General features: G+C 40.3%; 1 protein-coding gene across 2 annotated transcripts in view; it reads left to right on the forward strand.

Annotated features, from left to right (window-relative positions):
* Positions 1 to 18,802, forward strand: part of septin4b (septin 4b) — a 47,296-nt gene extending 28,494 nt beyond the window's left edge. The window contains exons 1-12 of one of the 2 annotated variants that reach the window (XM_008276349.1): positions 8,681 to 8,776; positions 9,922 to 10,263; positions 10,683 to 10,779; positions 10,902 to 10,988; positions 11,096 to 11,219; positions 11,387 to 11,521; positions 12,476 to 12,593; positions 13,217 to 13,318; positions 14,093 to 14,189; positions 14,472 to 14,634; positions 15,117 to 15,216; positions 17,161 to 18,802. In XM_008276349.1, the coding sequence (XP_008274571.1) occupies positions 8,681 to 8,776; positions 9,922 to 10,263; positions 10,683 to 10,779; positions 10,902 to 10,988; positions 11,096 to 11,219; positions 11,387 to 11,521; positions 12,476 to 12,593; positions 13,217 to 13,318; positions 14,093 to 14,189; positions 14,472 to 14,634; positions 15,117 to 15,216; positions 17,161 to 17,229 (1,530 nt within the window). In that variant the 3' untranslated portion in view covers positions 17,230 to 18,802. Of the gene's footprint in view, positions 1 to 8,680; positions 8,777 to 9,921; positions 10,264 to 10,682; positions 10,780 to 10,901; positions 10,989 to 11,095; positions 11,220 to 11,386; positions 11,522 to 12,475; positions 12,594 to 13,216; positions 13,319 to 14,092; positions 14,190 to 14,471; positions 14,635 to 15,116; positions 15,217 to 17,160 lie in introns of those variants that run through there. The other variant, XM_008276351.1, reaches the window with a different exon arrangement.
* Positions 18,803 to 19,179: the final 377 nt, after the last annotated feature.

Consider the following 19,179-nt stretch of genomic DNA (forward strand, 5'->3'; position numbering starts at 1 on the left):
TAGTATAATATTACAGCACAGGTCTTGTCACAGCTAACATTTTGACTTGTGCACTGGTGTGTTTCACAATAGAAATGATGGCTGTGTTTGTTTTCGCTGTTATTTTCATTGTATACACTAAATGCTGTATTACTGTAATGGAGGACAGGGATGCTTGAACACTGCAAGGCCATTGGTAATATTATGAAGAATATTTGTCATTTTCCTAATATGAAAAGTCAACATTTCTGCAGTGAAAAGGCAGAGACCTTATGCATTTACGATTCTGTTTATGACAAACAACCACTTGTGTGTGCATCTACAGCAAAGTCAAATTGTTTCCTGTGATGAGCAGCAGGTGGCACTGCCCATCCTCCGCTGTCCATGCTGCATCCTCTGCAAAAAGTCAATTTCTGCACAAACAGCCTCATAGACTTTTAACAAAAAGGTACGCTTTATACAAATGTAGTTTGTCAATTGGATTCATCTCTGGGTTTTCGTTTCAGTCTGGAACATTTTTCAGTAACTGTTTGTGTTGGTTGGTGTTCTGAGTGCAGCAGTTTTTATCAAGAAACTCATTCCAGTCCCTGCTGGCCCCGGGCCAGATGACCTTACAGTGTAAACAGGGACGAAGAGACATTTTAATTATGATGAGCACAATGTGATCCTCGCAGCAGTTTTCCGTCACGTCTGGTGCGTATGACTCTTGTGTGTTTGGTGTCTTCATGGGCTTCCTGTGTGTGTGCAAACCAACATACAGGTTGGTGCGTCTATGTGTGTTTGCATGGTGCCTCGGATTGTATATCTAAAGCTGTCCATCCCTTGGGCACTGTCAGCCCTTTCAGACAGTCCATGATAATCACCCTTATGATGTGATCCAGCCAGAGGATTAAGGCAGACCTACAGTCATCTCCCAGACACCAGCTTTTGTAACAGGAAGTAGTGTCTCCTGTCTGTTAGTCTATGTTTTTTTTTTCTTCACCCTCTCATCCAGGCCAATTCTGAACACGTGTTACATTAAATGGAGCTTTAAGTGAGATATGCCTACTGTGTGGTTTGTTGGACTGGCATGTCTGTTGACCTGATGCTATTTGTGTTGCTCTCTGTCTACTACTTATGGTAGTTATTACAGTTGTATAAGTTGGCACACTTGCTGCAGTGAGAGCTATTAAGATTGGGATCATGTTACATTTGGTTCTTCCTCCCATAGGCAGAAAATGAATTCTCAGCTGAATACTGCTCCTGTTTTTGCTCCCCCCCTCAAAAAAAAAAAAAAAAAAAAATGCTTGGGATTAGATCTCAGGCTAGACACAAGCTCAGCTTTTCCAACTGCTTGTATTTCTTTGCAGCAAAGTCAGTGTCAAGCTATGGTTTGTCACTGGGACTGTCACACTCTGTTATATCCAGAAACACAGTGTTGTATTGCTTTATTGCACTGGTACTTGTCTTTCTACAATGGAAACTCATAATACGTACAGCTTAGACACATGAGCCCATTCGCTGCTGTACAAAACAGAGCACAGTGACTTAATCACAAAATCCTAATTCTTTAAGAATGAGTGAGAGTGAGTATTAGAAGACTTGCAAAGCACAGAGATTCATTGAGATTAATGAAAAAGCTTTGTGCTCTGGCCCACTTAAGTGTGTGAGAGAGAGAGTGAGCAAGAGGACAAAGAAAGTGTGTATGAGATAAAAAGATTATTTGTAGCATGTAGGCCACAAGTCACTTCTCCTCCCCACCATGCGCACACGCACACGCGGGCACACACACACACACACACACACACACACACACACACACAAACACACAAACACACTTTTCTTGTGCCGCTCTGGCCCTGGCACTGCCAGCTGGGAGGTCTGGATGTGATGGCCATTGTCAGAAGTTATGTGCACACTGATGTTATCTTTCTCCGATGCTCTGATGTCCTTGATTTTTGATCAGATTTTTTTTTTGGTATACAGCAGCTGTTTCTCCAGCCACATTATCCACTCATAGCTAATTTCATTTTTACAGTCACTGCATCATTTGAGACATATCTGCATTCTTTAGTCGTGTGGCTATTGGTGGCAAAGATATTGTGTGCGCGCTGATCACTTGTGTGTTGATCTCACATGCGTGGTTTTAGGAATGAGGGCATGAGAGGCTTGTAGCAAGGAGACAAGGCAGATGTTGTTGATCTCCTCAGAGAGCAGCACCTCTTCTCAAGGCAGGACGTCCGTGCTCACACAAGCTGCTGCCGCTCATCTGCATATCAGCCGCAGATTGGCCAAAACTGCAGAGCAGGGCGGAGCGTTTGAAACGCTCAAGATGCAGAGTGTCACAGATCGAAGGTGTACCTGTTTAAAAAAAATATGCTTCCGGACCAAGTGTGGGGCCTGTGTAGGAGAAAACCTGATGACATCCGATCGGTGAAGCAGGGAAGATAGATGTGCTTATGTAACAAAGGGTGCCCAGTAAACTAAAGAAGTGAGACTTTGTCTGAGGAGCTTTCCAAGGCCTTTTCACTGGTTTCTGTGTCTTACTCCTGCTGTCTGGGAAAACCAAAGGAATACTACTGGTTCTGAAGGGATAATATGGCAGCAAATTCAGAAACAAACAGTGATACAGAGGTATGTGTTTGTTGCTTTCCTTCTTGCTGACCCTGCAATTAAGTGTATTTCTCTGTGTTTGTGACTTGCTCTTGGTTTTTTCTTTCTGACTTTGCAACATAGTAATCTGTGGCTACAGGTTTTCCCTGTGCACATACAGTACACATGTGTCAGAGTTTAGATTATCATCATGGAGCAACATGCAAGCTGGACCATTCCTATGAATGCATGTGATTTTTCTTTTTTTTTTTTTTGCAAGAAATGATAATTTTCTGCTACACTACAGAGACAAGCGAGACTGTCTTTTTTGCACATGGGTTCCTGAGCTTTTCCCTGCTGCTCATCTCCAAGAAGAAAACATGCATATTGATTGACATATGTATTGATCAGGAGTGATGACTTACTGCATTGAGAGCATTAAAAGTGAGCCTCTGATAGTGGAAGACGTACTTTCCTTGTAGTGAACACCAACAGCAATACATTTGGGACAAAGATACCTACACTTCTCCAGGATTTTAAGTCCTTCTTTATCTGACTTTGACTTATAGTGTTCTGAAAAATCTGAGAGAAACCGTGTCTTTTCTGTTGCACTGAATATGTGGAGTTGTGGTCACGTGAACATTTGCATGAGCTCTTTAGCTGTGGGAGAGTTTGGTGAGGGAGGACTATTTCTGTCTCTGTCTCTCTCTCTCTATCTCTCTCCTTCTCGCACTGAGCCAGCTTCACACAGAGCCCTGCTATAGCTATCCAAACAACCACAGCATTCACACAGAGCGCACATGGCTCACTTCACCACCTGCTACTGGCCTCATCACAAGGGGAAACCTTACTGGGATTCAGCCTGTGCATTCCACAACATTCACATTTAAAGTGGAATACACATAGAGTGTTGTTTCTAGTGCAAATGCTTTCAAAAAGCCTCTTTTATTTTCCCGCCTTTTCTCCAAAAACTAAAAACACAAGAGGAGCTTAACATAATTCTATTTAAGTTGTAATAGCAGCAATTAATGCACTATCACTCACACAATATCAGCTTACAGTCAAGTAAGCATTCCTGCCAACCGGGGCAAGACTTGCCAAGAAAAAATGACTTAGCATTCAGCAAATAACAGCACCGTAATTATTGTAGTTGGATTACAAACGACTCTGTCGACTGCATTTCCTCCCAAGCTGAAATGTGCTTTCATCATAGAAGGTCAATAACAACATGCTGTATAGTTTCTTTATGGCTTTTGGCAGCTTCTGATTGCATTTCCCATGTTACATAGAAAGCATCTGAAGAGGGCTTTCCCCTGAGAGCTGTGTTTAATGCAACAAATCATCATCCATCAGCGCTGTGTCAGCCAAGCCCACTACCACGATCCAACAGTAACAAAGCAGCATAGTCAACCACACAACTTGTTTATGTTCAGCTTAGTTTCATGTCCTTCAATTGTTTCTCAGGGGCTGCATGGGTTTGCCATGAAGGTTTTAGTCCCATCATACAATATATCCCCCGTGTCTCTGACATACTCAAGAGGCTGTTTTGCCTACAATGGTCTCCTTGATAACCTTTGACTAAAACACTACAAAGGGTATTATTTGCCTAAGTAGTCTTGCAGCAACCTACCACTTGTCTTTCAGACTGCTTATTACATTTAATTAAAATTATTGGATCCCTTGCTTGGGACTGTATGCAATAAACAACTCTGTAGTGAAATTGTTGCTTTAGCCCCACTTTACTCATTTCATGTGACAAACAGGACATTCCAGGCCAACATCTCCTCCTCAGTAAAACACCCCTGTGTCCATTTTGAGGCTTCAGTACACCATAACTGCATTTTTATCAGTACAGCAGGAAATGCCAAAGATGCAGCTGTTGACAAACTACGATATGTCATTAGCAAAGGCTAATGTTTCTGCCTGTCAGCATACCATTGTTTCATTTTCTCTGTCTCACTTAACTGGCTGTGTAGTGGATAAAATGTAGATTAAAGTAATGTGAGGAAGTCTTTAAAGCATTTTTAAGTAATGTGAGGAAGTCTCTAAAGCCAAATGTACTTGAGTTGTCTTACTCTATATGAAATCTTATTTTTCATAAACTAGTTCTTGAACTGTTGTGTTTATGAAGCTTTTCCAGTCACATGTTTCGCTTCAGGACCTGTTCATGCTACTTTGGACTGGAACCAACCATGCTGTGGTTTCACCTGGTCTGAAGCTTATTTATTCTGTTTCATCTTTGTCAAAACTCTGCATGGCATCACTGATGATAAAGGTTAATTGTGAGTCATGATGAACAAACCCTTGGCCAGTTATGGAAATTGTAATTGGTTCAGGTCTCAACTGAGACTTGTTCCGGTGGGAGACTGTGTGTGGTGGCCCTAATGGAAATGTGACAAATTGATGTCAGAGCCCATTAGGTTTCATTCTAGTTAAAGGAGTAGTGAGGCTTTTCTGGTTTGTATGGCTCACCAGAGTTGAACTGATGTTTCTATCGCTCATTCTATATCTACTTTACATATAATAGCCATTTTGGTTTTGTATTGACTCTGGATTGGAAGTGCACAGTCTTTTGGTGTGAACAGACTCATTTAAAGGAAATATCTGCCTGTGAGCCTTGTTAGAGTGAGTTTTTGCTGATGTCAGAGCATTTGCTGTCAGTCCTGCAAAGTTTAATTATGTAAATCCAGGTTTTGGGTTTCGGGTTCCACCTGGATTTCAGTGGATTTTTTAAAAGATGGAGTTCAGGGTTGTGCAAAAGTTCAATTCAGTGGGATTAAATTCAAGCTAAAGGATCAAGTGGTACTAACTCTGTGACAGGAGAAAGTAAAATGGCTTATTAGTGTTAAGCTCTAGACGAGTGGAAATGTTTACATGTGGAACATGGGCGCACTGTAAAATCTGATCAAATGTCAAATCAAGTGTTGAACTTTTAAAGTTGCTCAAGTTCATTAATTCTCTTTTATCCCTTTTCCTGAAGAAGGGACTGGGAAAGCAAATGTCAAACTAAGCTTTTCCTATTTCACACAGCTGTGTGTGCCACGAACACCAAGTTACTTAGGTTGTTCTTGACTTCAATTCTTGAGCTGTGTTAATCTTTGTTCATCTTGTGCATCTGCTCTCTTGTAAAATGTCTTCATTGTGGTTTCTTTTCTAGCTGAATCAATCTGAATAAATATAGAGGCCAAGAGAAAATTAATGTTTTTTAAGAATATAAAATGAAAGATCCAATTTCCAACAAAATTCTTTTCTTAAAGCCTTTTAACGGTAACTGTGTTTTTTTTCCAAAGACTTTAATATCAAGACTAAGAATATCATGTACTGATGACCTGGCTGCTTCAGTGGGAAAAAGTTGCACAGGTTTCCAGTTTTGACTTCATACAAAGCTGCTTTAGAGTGCTTAGGGAAAGGGAATCCACTACCTGCACACAGTAATGCCATCCACACAAGTTCGATTTAAATACAGCGTAACCTGATAGTATGTGTGGCTTAGGGAAGAAATCTGTGACCCAGGGTCATGTTCAGGAATGCCTCTGAGGGAAAGTAGAAAGAAAGGGGTACAGACAGCCTCACAAAGGTAACTGTAAATAGAAACTAAAGGTTTATTACATGCACAGAAAAAATGAAGGAGAAAAATGTAGAGGACTGGCAAAATAAGATATATGGGAAACCATCAGATCGTTGTTTTAGTCATATTATCCCAGACGTCATGGTGGTGTCTGTCTTGTAAAGACAATACACCCTGGAGAGTTAGTCGTTAAAATTTTGGAGCAACTTGCTGCATAAATTTGCTTATGAATGAGGAACTGCTTTAATGGTTAATTTAATATGTGAAGACAAGCGCATTGGCTTATAAATTGTTTATAATTCATTAATTTATTAGCTTAATTAGTGAACTCATTACCATAGCCAGCAGTTATGTTTAAGAGATTATGATAGGGTGTTAAGCAGCTCAACTGCCAACTCTGTGATACAGATATTTCCTTTTCTGTTATAATACTACTTTTTGCAGTGTTTGCTTTGTTGGTATTAACCATCAGTGTTTCAGTATGTCATAATCAGGGACTGTTCTGACTAAAACAAGCCTTTAGCAGGTGACAATGCACGGCAGTAGCCGGGTCCTGTCTGTAAACAGTAAAAACAATGAGTTGGTGTGACATTATTTGATGAAATCTGTGAATTTTTCCATTATTTCTGACTATTTGACAAACAAGCATGTCAATTATGCTTGAATAATGAAACCTTAATTTAGAAAGCTGGTTATTGTTTTCCCATTTTGAAAAAAAAAGTATCTTTGCAATTGCTAAAATTGGTCAATTATCTCATTAATCAAATGTTACAAAATTAATTGGCAAGTGCTTATTTCTTTAAATTCTATGAACTGCCATTTGTCAAAGAAGGGAATTTTTTAAATTTTATATTACTGTAAACTGTACTGTTTGTCAGACGGTACAAGACACCAGAATCACTTCAAACTCTGACAAAAATGTGAGAGACATTTTTCACTTTTTGTTTTATTTTTTTCAATATATTTTTGTGTCTATGATGTTGTCTTGGCTGCCATCACCAAAATGACAAAATTTTTTGTTTACATTGTGTCATGAATCATAAACAACTCTGCAGCTCAGAGTTGGAAGTGTTACTCTGTGTGTGTTGGTGTGTAATCTTTGGACGGTGACGTGTGGTTCATCAATGGTGCTGATCAGTTCCCCGGGGCGCTCAGTGGCTCAATTGAGCTGAAGGACGCTGTGTCCTTCAGGATGGAGGTTTATAAATGCTGGAGCCGCTGGTCTCCGCTCTCTGCAGCCTGCTGCAGTGGGTATGAGGAGCAGTTTCCACAGAGGCCAGGGGAAAGAGGTTATACGCGCTGGTTAAAGGTACCACAGGTGAGACACTGAAAGACAGGAGGTGAGACTCTGCATGGAAGAAGGATGAACTCAGCTTTATGATGCATTCTTTTGAACACAAGTTGGTTTGTGCTTTAATTTTGTTTCTCAAATGGCTTTAATTGTGATTTTGGCAAGAGAGTACAGCTGATATTGCTGAAAGTCTCTGTCTCCTCAGTGTCTTTTGCAGCTTTTTTTAACACCTTGTTCAAACAAAGACTAGCAATTTGTCTGATACACTCGTGTGTATATCTGCTCCAAAGTTATCAAAGCTTTGTGATCGACCATTTCTTCATGTAGGTCACAGAACCCACCATGTTGGACATTGATCTTAGTGGTTTGGTTGTAGCACAGGAAAGCAGGTCACTGATTTCCCAAACTGTGAAACTATCAATGTCTCCTCTGCCCTTAAGCTCTAAGTCCCAACATAATTAAAACTGTAGGACGTGGTTGGGGGCATTAACCATTAAAATGACACAAGATTCTTTAGAGTTACATGCTAAGTTTTTGTAAAAGTGGTAGTATAATTATTTCAAAATTAAAATGGAAAGAAATTGTCAAAATCTGTAGCATTACACTTGACGTATTTTGTAGTGGGGATAATAATGCAAAAATATTTCATTTTTGACTGCAGAGTGGCTTTAAAAATAAAAGGAATCCCTTTAGGCAAAGATATGTTTTGCTTTGGTATTTGACATTTCATCAAACATTCAGTGACTTTTTGCGTTATGTAACTGCAGCTGGAATAGATAATCTTATCTGCTAGCACTAACATTGCCTGAAGAAGTGCATTTCTGGTGCTGATAGAAACACTGAATAAGACAATATGACAGGAATGAATAACAATAGCAAGTGGGCCAATATTGTACTGGAAACCTGCTGCTATCAAAAGGTCACTATGTATACCTCAATCATCTTTTTGGTTAAACAACCAACCAATCATGTCATCTGTTCAATAATCATGCCATTGCTGCGGTAAATGGTATGTTGTTTCATGTGTTTCTTTGCTTTTATTTAATCCTTTTTTTCCGTCTTCCTCCTTGTCTTCATCCGTCCTGTCTGAACACGTTCACCCCTATTTTCACGCTGCTCCTCATGCACCTGATTTTCTCATGATGGACTCTGGGGGTCCTTCTCCTTCCTTTCCTGGCATGACCCATTCTTTTCTTTGCCCTGCTAAACCTCTTCACATGTGTGCTGCCTTCTGGTTGGAGATTGCAGAGTGCACTGTAGCCCCAGTTGCAATGGAGGACAGTGACCATGAGCCTTCCTCTTCATCAGATGAGCAAGACTCCTGCCCAGCATCCCCTAATCACAGCAGGGACCATGATGCTGAACAGGTATCAGTGACACCCCCAAAAACTCCTGAACTCTCCATTTTACTCCTGTTTAGTCAGAGTCCTAAGCTGGTATGGACACAGCAAGCATACTGTACAGTTAAAGGACAAAATCACCCTTGCCATTCCTTTTCTAAATAGCAACATATAGATATTTTTCATTTGTCCTGCCACAGTAGCCCCTGATCTAATGTAGAGTACATAACATGAGTACAGTGTCACAGTATGGAGCTGCAGCTGAATTTAAATGGTCTTGTTGCTTTCTAGGGCCACTACATTATTTATCTAGCAGGAAGACTTTTGTCTGTGGGACGGGGGGAGCTGTGGTAACTTGAGTCCATAATATGCACAACAGTATACACTTGAGCCTTGTATCCTCTTACAGGAAAGGCTGCACTTCTTCTTTTTTAATTTGTAGTAAGAAGTAAACTACATATATCGTCCTTTAATAAAAATAATAAAGGTCTGTTTCCTCACTTTAGCCCGACAGAATTTATAAAATAGTCAGGAGATTTATACCCCATGATGTAGCAAAACTGATTACAGATCACTCTCTGCTTCAGGGAATGTATAATAAAGCTTATACCCAGTTTTAAAGCTCATTCAATAGTTTTCATTGAAATGAAGCAACACAGAAATCCATTCAGATAGATGCTGTGTTTTACTGTTGTTCTCTACCATGATCCATTTTCACTAATGATTATAGAAAGTGATTACCAGCTGAACTGCCGCAGGCATGTAGGAAGTTTGTCATGAGTAGTGAAAGGCGAATCCACATGCTTTAAAACCAGTTAAGCTTGTTCCTTATCCTTAAAATGTCATCCTTCGCCTTAAGCTAGAAGCGAGTAGATTTTATTCTCAACATTTCACATTCAAATAGCTAAACAGTGATTTCTTCTTATATGACTTCTGCAGTGAATATTTAGCTTTGTTAATGTCAGTAGGATCTCTCCTGTCACTGTGTCTTTCCTGTAGACTATAAAGTCGTTAACTATTACAACCATTTCTAAAAGTGTGCGTTTTCTGCCTTCTGAATCTTTACACCTTCCTCTCTACATTGGCATGTTCCTTTCCTCCGTGTGTCTTTGCCTCTGTCTTCTACTTTTTTCCCACCTTGTCCATCCCCTTCGGTCTTGGTGTCTCTCTAGCATTCAAGCCACTCAGATGACTCAGAAGTGGAGAATATTATGCATGACCCTCAACACCAAGAGGGCCACCACCACCACCACCACCACCAGCAGCATGACCAAATGCACCACCACCATCATGACCACGAGGCTCATGATGCAGATAGGGAGGCAGAGGGCGAAGACCGCCCTCACACCCCGTCCTATCTGCGACCCCCTGTGGCGGGTAGGGCCCAGTCAGATTCAGGTTCAGACCCCAGTTTGCCGCAGAGCAGGAGTGTGGAGTTTGACTTGTCGTCCCCCGTCAGTCCCTCCAGGCCAAAGAGCCCCTGGGGTCTGTTTGACCCGTATGACAACAATGAGGTAAAAGTAGGTGTAGTCGAAAAACGCAGAAAAGATGAACAAAACTCTGTTTTGTTTAGTTGATGTTTTTAAGGTGACTTGACCTTGTACTATGATGTGTTGCACAGTTCTTCTGCAGACAGACTGACACACTTCATGGGATGGGATGGAGCTTGTCACAGACTGTGTAAAACTCTAGAACTAATAAGTATTTTGTTTTCTTCTGGTGGAACATGATGGTAGTATTGCTGTTTGCTCTTGTTGTGTGTAGACTTTTTTTTTTTTTTTTTTGGTGGCAAACTTCATATGGGAAAGTTTACACACTGTGAATGAGACAGACGCTCCAAGATATCTGCAGTGTTGGATAACAATGTCGGTCATGTATACATATAGATCTGTGTTTCCCTGATCTACTCTTCTATCCTTGTGTTTGTCTTTAGGATCAGGACAAGGAATATGTGGGTTTTGCAACACTGCCAAACCAGGTGCACCGCAAGTCCGTAAAGAAAGGATTTGACTTCACGCTCATGGTGGCAGGTAAATCCTAGTTTGCACATTAGCAGACATTTGATCTTAAGCCCACCTTTTACATTGAAGAGACTGCTAATCACAAAGTCTTAAGCCTTGCTGTTTTATTCTTTGCTGTTCTTTGTTTGAAGGTGAGTCTGGTCTGGGAAAGTCCACCCTGGTCAACAGTCTGTTTCTCACAGATCTGTACAAAGATAGGAAGCTGCTCAATGCTGAGGGTGAGGATTTTTTTGAAATCTTGTTTCTGCTTTGCTCAGTAATTTTTCCTACTACAGCATGTCGTGGCTGATGTTTAAAACTGAGGCATGTGTGTGTTTTTTCCTAGAGCGAATCACACAAACAGTAGAAATCACCAAACACACAGTGGATATAGAAGAGAAAGGAGTTAAACTGAAACTCACTATCGTGGACACCCCTGGGTTTGGGGATGCTGTAAACAACACTGAATGGTATGTGTTGAATATCTTCACAGAATAAAATAACAATACTGTGAATCTTCACCGAGCACAGATGGATAGCCTCATTTTAGCTATGTTGTGGTTAAGAAGTCATGTTCAGCTGTTACGTGTTCTGCATTGCCTCAGAGACTGAACGTCCCTGTGCATTTCTGCTCTAGCTGGAAGTCAGTGGCTGACTACATCGACCAGCAGTTTGAGCAGTACTTCAGGGACGAGAGTGGCCTCAACCGCAAGAACATCCAGGACAACCGCGTACACTGCTGCCTCTATTTCATCTCACCCTTTGGTCATGGGTATGACAAAGCTGCAGTTCTTCTCAAGGGATTAGTTAGCCTGCTCACTGTCTCTTTTATTACTCCTAATAATGAAGAATAGTAATGCTTTTCTGCTGTAGTATGTAATGTCTGTGCTGGTATTTGCATCACAACATAACAACCAGAGTGAGTTAGGTTTATCATTACTTTCACTTTCCCTAAAAAACATAAATCTCATCACCTTACACATGTTCATTCACAGCCTCAGCACACAGCCACCGAAATAACACATCTATCACAAATATCTACTGGACCACTGTTTACTTGCTGTGCATTCAGCCCATAAATTGTTAATGCAGCAGCTCTTGTTCAGAGTTAAAGCAGTTCTCTGCTGCCTTCAGGTGAATTTACATCTGCTGCAGTGCTTTCACTCTAATCATTTGTTAGCGCTGAGTGCTGATGTAGTACTTTTCAGTGCATTTGTGCACATGCACTGTTCCACATCACTGTGCTCATCAAGGAACAACTCTACCATAAAACTCGAGTAATGCTGCAGTGCATTTCCAGTGCGACAGTGATGGAGCAACTGCTCCCTCTGTCGGTGAGCTTCACTCATTACTCATCAGATAATGCACCAAGAGGTCACTAAGAGAGAAAACCTCTGCAGGCACTAATCGATCCTCTTGCACATCCAAAGACATCATCTTATGGCTTAAATTTGATGTCAAATCAATATCTTCAGGCTGCCAACACACATTTACAGATCAGGTTTGTGGCTTCATTGTTTCAGTCAGGCCAAACAACTTTGATCACAGTCAATCTTAGTAAAAATGTCATCCCCTAACTACAGTTGTTTCTGTAACAGCAAATCGTCAAATGACACCAGTACATTTCACACATGTTTACAGACCCTGGGTGGTCATTGAATATTGCATATAGGGAGAGCATTGTGTCTTATTGTACTTTTATAATTATGTCTTGTGTCTTTTCTAGCCTTCGGCCTCTGGATGTGGAATTTATGAAGGCTCTGCACGAGAAAGTCAACATTGTCCCTGTTTTGGCCAAAGCCGACACACTCACCCCAAGTGAGGTCAAGAAAAAGAAAATTAAGGCAAGGCAATCAATAAACTGTTGATCTTGTCCCATAAGTGAGGAACTTTTTCAATTTTTTTTATTTCAATTTTATTTGTATAGCCCAGTTTACAACATATGTCATCACACAGCGCTTAACATAGTAAGGTATAGACCTTGCAAAAACAGAGAACCCAACAATCCAAAGTAGCCTTTGGACTCCCTCCGAGCAAGCGGTTGGCAACAGTGGGAAGGAACCACCGTGTAATAAGACGCTGTGATCCACTGTATCAAATACAGCACTAAGATCCAGTAGGACAAGTATAGAAACTAGTCCACTGTCTGAAGCTACTGGAAGATCATTAGTGACCTTCACCAGTGCTGTCTCTGTACTATGATGCATTCTAAATCCTGATTGAAACTCTTCAGACAAACCATTTCTATGCAGATAATCACACAATTGGCTTACAACAACTTTTTCAAAAATTTTAGAAATAAAAGGGAGGTTGGATACCTACATCTGAATGACTGAACACTGTCGCTTTGATAGGTTGATGAAGCCAGCAGCATTCTGTATCCCAACGTCTGAAAAGGACATAATTCACACTTCGACTAGAACGACCTGTTTTCATGATTTCTTCTCCATATCTGTCATATCTGCAGATCAGAGAGGAGATTGAGCAGTATGGTATCAAGATATACCAGTTCCCTGACTGTGACTCTGATGAAGACGAGGAATTCAAGCAGCAAGACCTTGAGCTAAAGGTGATTCGCCAGAGCTGCCAAATGTGTTCCAGTGTTCGTTCTTTTAATGGTCTTTCCTACAGTTTGGGGTTTGCGGGATGTTGAAAGCAGCATGTGCTTTTTCAGCATATGTTTAGCATTCATCATTTTCTTTGTCTAAGCTTTTGCACTGTAGACAGGTAAACCTTAAAGCTAAATGGTCATATGAATCATTGTTTTTAGACACAAAACTAATTTGTTGGTCTGAGTGCATTTATTAGAAAAATCAGATTACAGACTGTAGTGATGTTACATTGAATATACACATCATATAATACGTGACCTTGACAGTTAGTTCACTGCAGATTTCACAGACTCGATGAGTCAACGTTCTCCATCCCTCTCGCATCATAACCTGGCAGTAAGGATACACTCAGTGTGCCAGCTTATCTCTCTCTTCTTCCATCCTTGGGCAGCCTCTGATAAGAGCAGTGTGGAAGAGTGGAAACATTTAATGGGATGTTTGTGTTCATATTTGAAAATTGGGGTTGAAAGCTATAAATTACACCTCCATTTGAATTAAGCAGAGATGAGGAAGAAAAACAAAGATGTTATAGAGAAGAAGACAAAGACTGTGAAGAGACAAGTTGGGGAATATTTTTTTTTTTTTTTTTTTTTTAAAACATAAACACACACACTGAAGCACTCAGTACTGCACCAGTCCATTCTTAAATACTGACCCATCTACACCCTTCCCTGCTTTATACATTGGAAATAAAACTTTGATTTTATGATCCTTTTGGTTCTCCCTTCAAGGAAAGCATTCCCTTTGCAGTAATTGGTAGCAACACAGTGGTGGAGGCTAAAGGGAAGAGGGTGCGGGGCCGTCTCTACCCCTGGGGTATCGTAGAAGGTAGGTCCTCTCTCCTGGTTCACAACTTAGTGCTTTGTAGTAACTGAATTTTATTCAGAAAAAAAAATGTCCATTAAGATAATTTGTAGCATCTGAAGTCTTTAGATTTCATTTTGATACAAATACAGATAAAGTTGCTGACAATCAAAGTTTTCACGTGTATTTCTCCCTGAGATCTCACTGATTCTTTTTGCATTTTTATTTATACTTTCCTGCATGGCAAGTACAAATAATAGTTTCTTGTGCCTAAACATGAATTGATCCTCACATTGTGCTCTGCAGTGGAGAACTCTGCACACTGTGATTTTGTGAAGCTGAGGAACATGCTTGTTCGCACACACATGCAAGACCTCAAGGACGTGACCAGGGAGACCCACTACGAGAACTACAGAGCCCAGTGCATCCAGAGCATGACCCGCATGGTTGTTAAGGAACGCAACCGCAAGTATGTCCATACTGAAGCATGACAGACGAATAGAGGTAGACAGTTGTTGTTTTGATGGATGTCATGTACCGATTTCAAGACTAGAAGGATTAATGTAATTAAGATTAACCCTTTAAACTTTTTATTGCATTGGTAAATGATCCCACAGTGAGCAGACACACCCAGAAACTATGTGGGGTTCAGAGAGTTGAAGAAATACATATTCCAATATCAAGATAAAGATGTAGTCCATCACTTTTTATGTTTTCCGTGTGTTTAATGGGTTCCTATATTTATTGCCCAGAGCACACGCAATTTTCTCAGATTTCTGGTGTAATGTGTTAATGGTGTTTGTTAACAGCATTCGTTAGACAGAGTTCAGCAGTACATTAGACATCACAGAGTCACAGGTTTAGTTTCATTCATTTACAGGTGAAACACCTTCGAAAAAAATCCCAGCTTTTAACATGAAATGCTTCTCTACAACCTGTATTTCTCTGCAGTAAACTAACCAGGGAGAGTGGCACAGACTTCCCTATCCCCGTGGTGCCTGGAGTGACGGAGAGCGAGACAGAAAAGCTCATCCGAGAGAAAGATGAGGAGGTACGGCACGCCGACAACGAACCGGAGTCACAGCACCAGCACGATCACGACCATGAGCACGTGTCCGACCACAGTTCTGACCACCACGAGCACTCAGACCCTCAGCTCGACCCAGAGACAGGCTTACATCAGCTAAAGGACGAAGCCCTCTGAGTGTCTTAAGCTCGCAGATTTTGTTTACCCATAAGCTTTTTATGAAGCACAGTCAGTCATGCTTTCAGGGGTTGACGAAGAGTAGCCTCAAAAACATGGCTTGGTATAATTATGCATTAAATCTTGAGTCCCTTGTCCTTTGGACTTTTGAACACCAGGTTTTTAAAAAAAGAGTTTTCCACATAAACATTTTGTATTTAGTTCTAAGCAGCACTCACATTGGAAGCACCAGGATGCTTATAATCATCGTATAGTCACATGTTCAGCAAAAAGCAGTTTGTTGACTTCCTCCTCAGGTACACATGTGTAGAGATAAACATGTAAGACTAGCAGCCTTTAAAACAGTCAGCATTGCTTTTAACCCTGAAGTGATAACATCAATTCAATGGCAGGTTCTGCACTGAGACTGCTGTGTTAACAGCTGACAAGGTGCTAAGGATGATGCCGTGTAAATCTCAAATCCCTGGGAGTAGTTGTTATTTAAAGGGCTAAATAAAATACAGTGAAAAGTATTATATAAACAGATGTCTACAATCAGCAGAGCTGGAATTAATAAAAATAAATATTTTCATCAATCCATCCATCATCTATACACCGCTTAATCCTCACTAGGGTCGCGGGGGGGCTGGAGTCTATCCCAGCTGACTTAGGGTGAAGGTAGGGGACACCCTGGACAGGTCACCAGTCTATCACAGAGCTACACTTAGAGACAGACAACCAAGCACACTCACATTCACACCTACAGACAATTTAGAATCACCAATTAACCTCAACATGTTTTTGGACTGTGTGGGAAGAAGCCGGAGAACCCAGAGAGAACCCACGCTGCACGGGGAGAACATGCAAACTCCACATAGAAAGATTCCGCGACCTTCTTGCTGCGAGGCAACAGTGCTAACCAACTGCGCCACCTTGCAGCCCATAAATATTTTCAGATTAAATAATATGGAAAGAAACCTTCCTCATAGATTCCACTTACGGTATTTTAATTCTGTTGGTTTAAGCCCAACACCCTGTTAATGTGATTATTTAAAAGCCCCTGTTCTGAGCTGAAGCTTGAATAGGCAGGAATAGATAGATACATGTGGTTTTAGTGTTCAGTGCAATGAGAATTTGTCCAGCGAAATATATGAATATAATCAAATACAGCTGATGATGTGTCATTGTCAATGTTTTTCAAAGTTCTTTCCCTTTTCCCCACTTAATCCTGCAAAATCTATTTATTTCTTTAAATAAAGAAACAATTTTTTTTTCCTCATTTGTTTTTTTGTTTTTTTTTTCTGTTTAAACAATATAAGAATTTAAGCAATAAAATGATGCTGTAACTTCATACTATATGAGTATGCATGTGCTACAGTCAGCCCACGCTTTACTACACAAAGTCCAATCACAGCACAGTAATGGGACAAAACAACTGCAGGTTGTCACACTACCAAGCACCATATTTGCAAATGTGTGACTTCAATCATGAGTTTGATTTACCAGAAAATAATACAACTCAACATGATTAACTGGTTCAGCTGCCAGCTGATATTGGTGCATTTTAGTATCTTAAAATTCTGCTGCTCGCTTCCCGCAGTTGATCAGCACAGGTCACGTGATCTAGAAAGAACAGACTAATCTCCTGAGTGTTATTGATTTTTTTCTGTCTGTGCAGTCATGCGTGAATGATTTGCCCTTAAAAAACCCTGCATAGCTTGTTGACATGCCTGCACTAGACGCCACAATCAAAGTTAAAGTGCATGTGTTGCATCAAACTGTAACTAATACAAGTCTCATCTCTCCTCACAGTTGCGGCGGATGCAGGAGATGCTGCAAAGGATCCAGGATCATTTGATCACACAGAAAGACGGCTATTAAACACAGTCACTGTGTACATGTCTGGCTTTCACTGGGTTTAAACAAGAAGCACCCAGGAAACCTTCTTCCACTCTTGAACATTGACATCCCTAGGTGTCCACCCAACCACCACTCAGCCTCATCAACAGCATGTTACACATGGATCAGGGACCTGGTGAGGAGGTGGTAAGATGTTCTGACATTTGCAGCTTAGCAACTCCCTTTATCCTCTCCAGAATCTCTGACATTAATCTCACCACTGCTGCAGAACACCTGATGCTCCGCTCCACCTGTTTTAAACAGGTTTGATGTTGATTTGAAAGAATCGGTCTATAGTTTGAGGGTTAATTCACATATCGAAAGTTTTATTTAGCCACTTGATCACAGGGTTGTATAATGAGGTTTACATCAACGTACCGGTGACCTGCTCAGATTTTTTTAAGCACACTTTTCTGGTGCAAGTGTTTATTTTTACTATCTCTATAGGTCAACATGCATATATACTGTAATTTAATTTTCTATATTACACTCAACTGCTTTTCATCTTGTAAGCGTTCCTGGTTTTATTTAATTACACCCTGCTACACTGCCTGACATTATACATGATTGTTTTATGTTATTTCTGCCCCCTGAGGTTCCTGTTGGTTACTTCGGTTTCATCTTTATGCAAAGATGTCATTTAGTTATCATGTAAATTTAGTTTGACCAGTGTCTGCATGTTTATAGCTGCCACCTGCAACGCCTGACATCATGGATGTTTGAGGCTCTGCTCAACATTGGCCAGTTTCAACTCACGTAAGACCCGCTTACTGATTTTTGTGTTAATATTTAAGTTAATGTAACTTTCAACATGACGGAGAAGACTTATTTGGAGAATTCCCCAAAGCAGAGTTGACTTTGATAAGACAAGACCCTAGATTTGCATGAGGTGAGCATCCAGTGGCAGGGCTGCATCAAAGCCCATGCAACATATTTATTTTTGCATGTGTTTATGAAGGTTACTCAGATTGCAGACCTGTTTGGTTATTGATGATCAGCTGTCGGGGAAATATATTGAAAACAGAATTTTTGGTTAGGTTTTTTTTGTTGTTGTTTTTTAATATATTGTGGCATATTATATTTTTATGGTCTCACTTCACAGGAACTCCTGTTGAATGAGCACTAACCATGACATTTATCTTATAACCAATGATAAACTTGATTGTCCCAAATTTTGGATTTACCTTTAAAAGTGTGAATTTTGTTTAACTTATCAATGCCAAGGGTAATGATCAAAATTACTGCGTGAGCATGATTATTTTGCCAATTGTTTCTATGTTACGAACCTTTGTTTTGGAGATGACTCTGCTCTGACTTGTGTGACTTTTGTTTTTTGTTAAAAAAAAAAAAAAAAAACATTCCTCAAACGTCCATCCCTGAGTCAGGTAGTACTTTTGTTTCTAAATTTGTTTTATATTAAATTTGTCTTTTGTTATGCTACTTTTTTGAGTATATTTATGTAATAAATTTATAAATGAAATGAGGATGGAAAGGATGATATGTATAAATTCTAATATTGTAATAAAATATGAATATAATTTCATGCTCAATCAGATATCGTTTATTTTTTGTTTGTTTCATTATATGTAAATGTAAGTGGAACTGAATGCTGCAGTTTTATTTTAATAAATGAGTGTAAATGGAACAAACTTAAATCATCTGTTCCTAGATTAGATCGTTCAGCATTTTAAAGTGTGCGTCAGTGGCCTCATAATTATGGTTCAATAAAATTAGAGGTTTTGTTAATGGAGTTCTGAATGGAAGCCTCTGTAGAAGCCCCGCCCCCTCTTCAGGTGTCTCTAATTAGCGGCTCAAGTTCAGTTCAGAGCTGGTTAACTAGTTAGCTTGTGAGAACCGAACTAAAGCAAAATTAAAGCCGCAAGCGGCGATGGACGGGTCCTCGCCCTACGCTTGTCGGCCTTTGCGCACGGC

Source organism: Stegastes partitus, unplaced genomic scaffold (genome assembly GCF_000690725.1).
Source record: "Stegastes partitus isolate 25-593 unplaced genomic scaffold, Stegastes_partitus-1.0.2 Scaffold69, whole genome shotgun sequence".
Taxonomy (NCBI): domain Eukaryota; kingdom Metazoa; phylum Chordata; class Actinopteri; family Pomacentridae; genus Stegastes; species Stegastes partitus.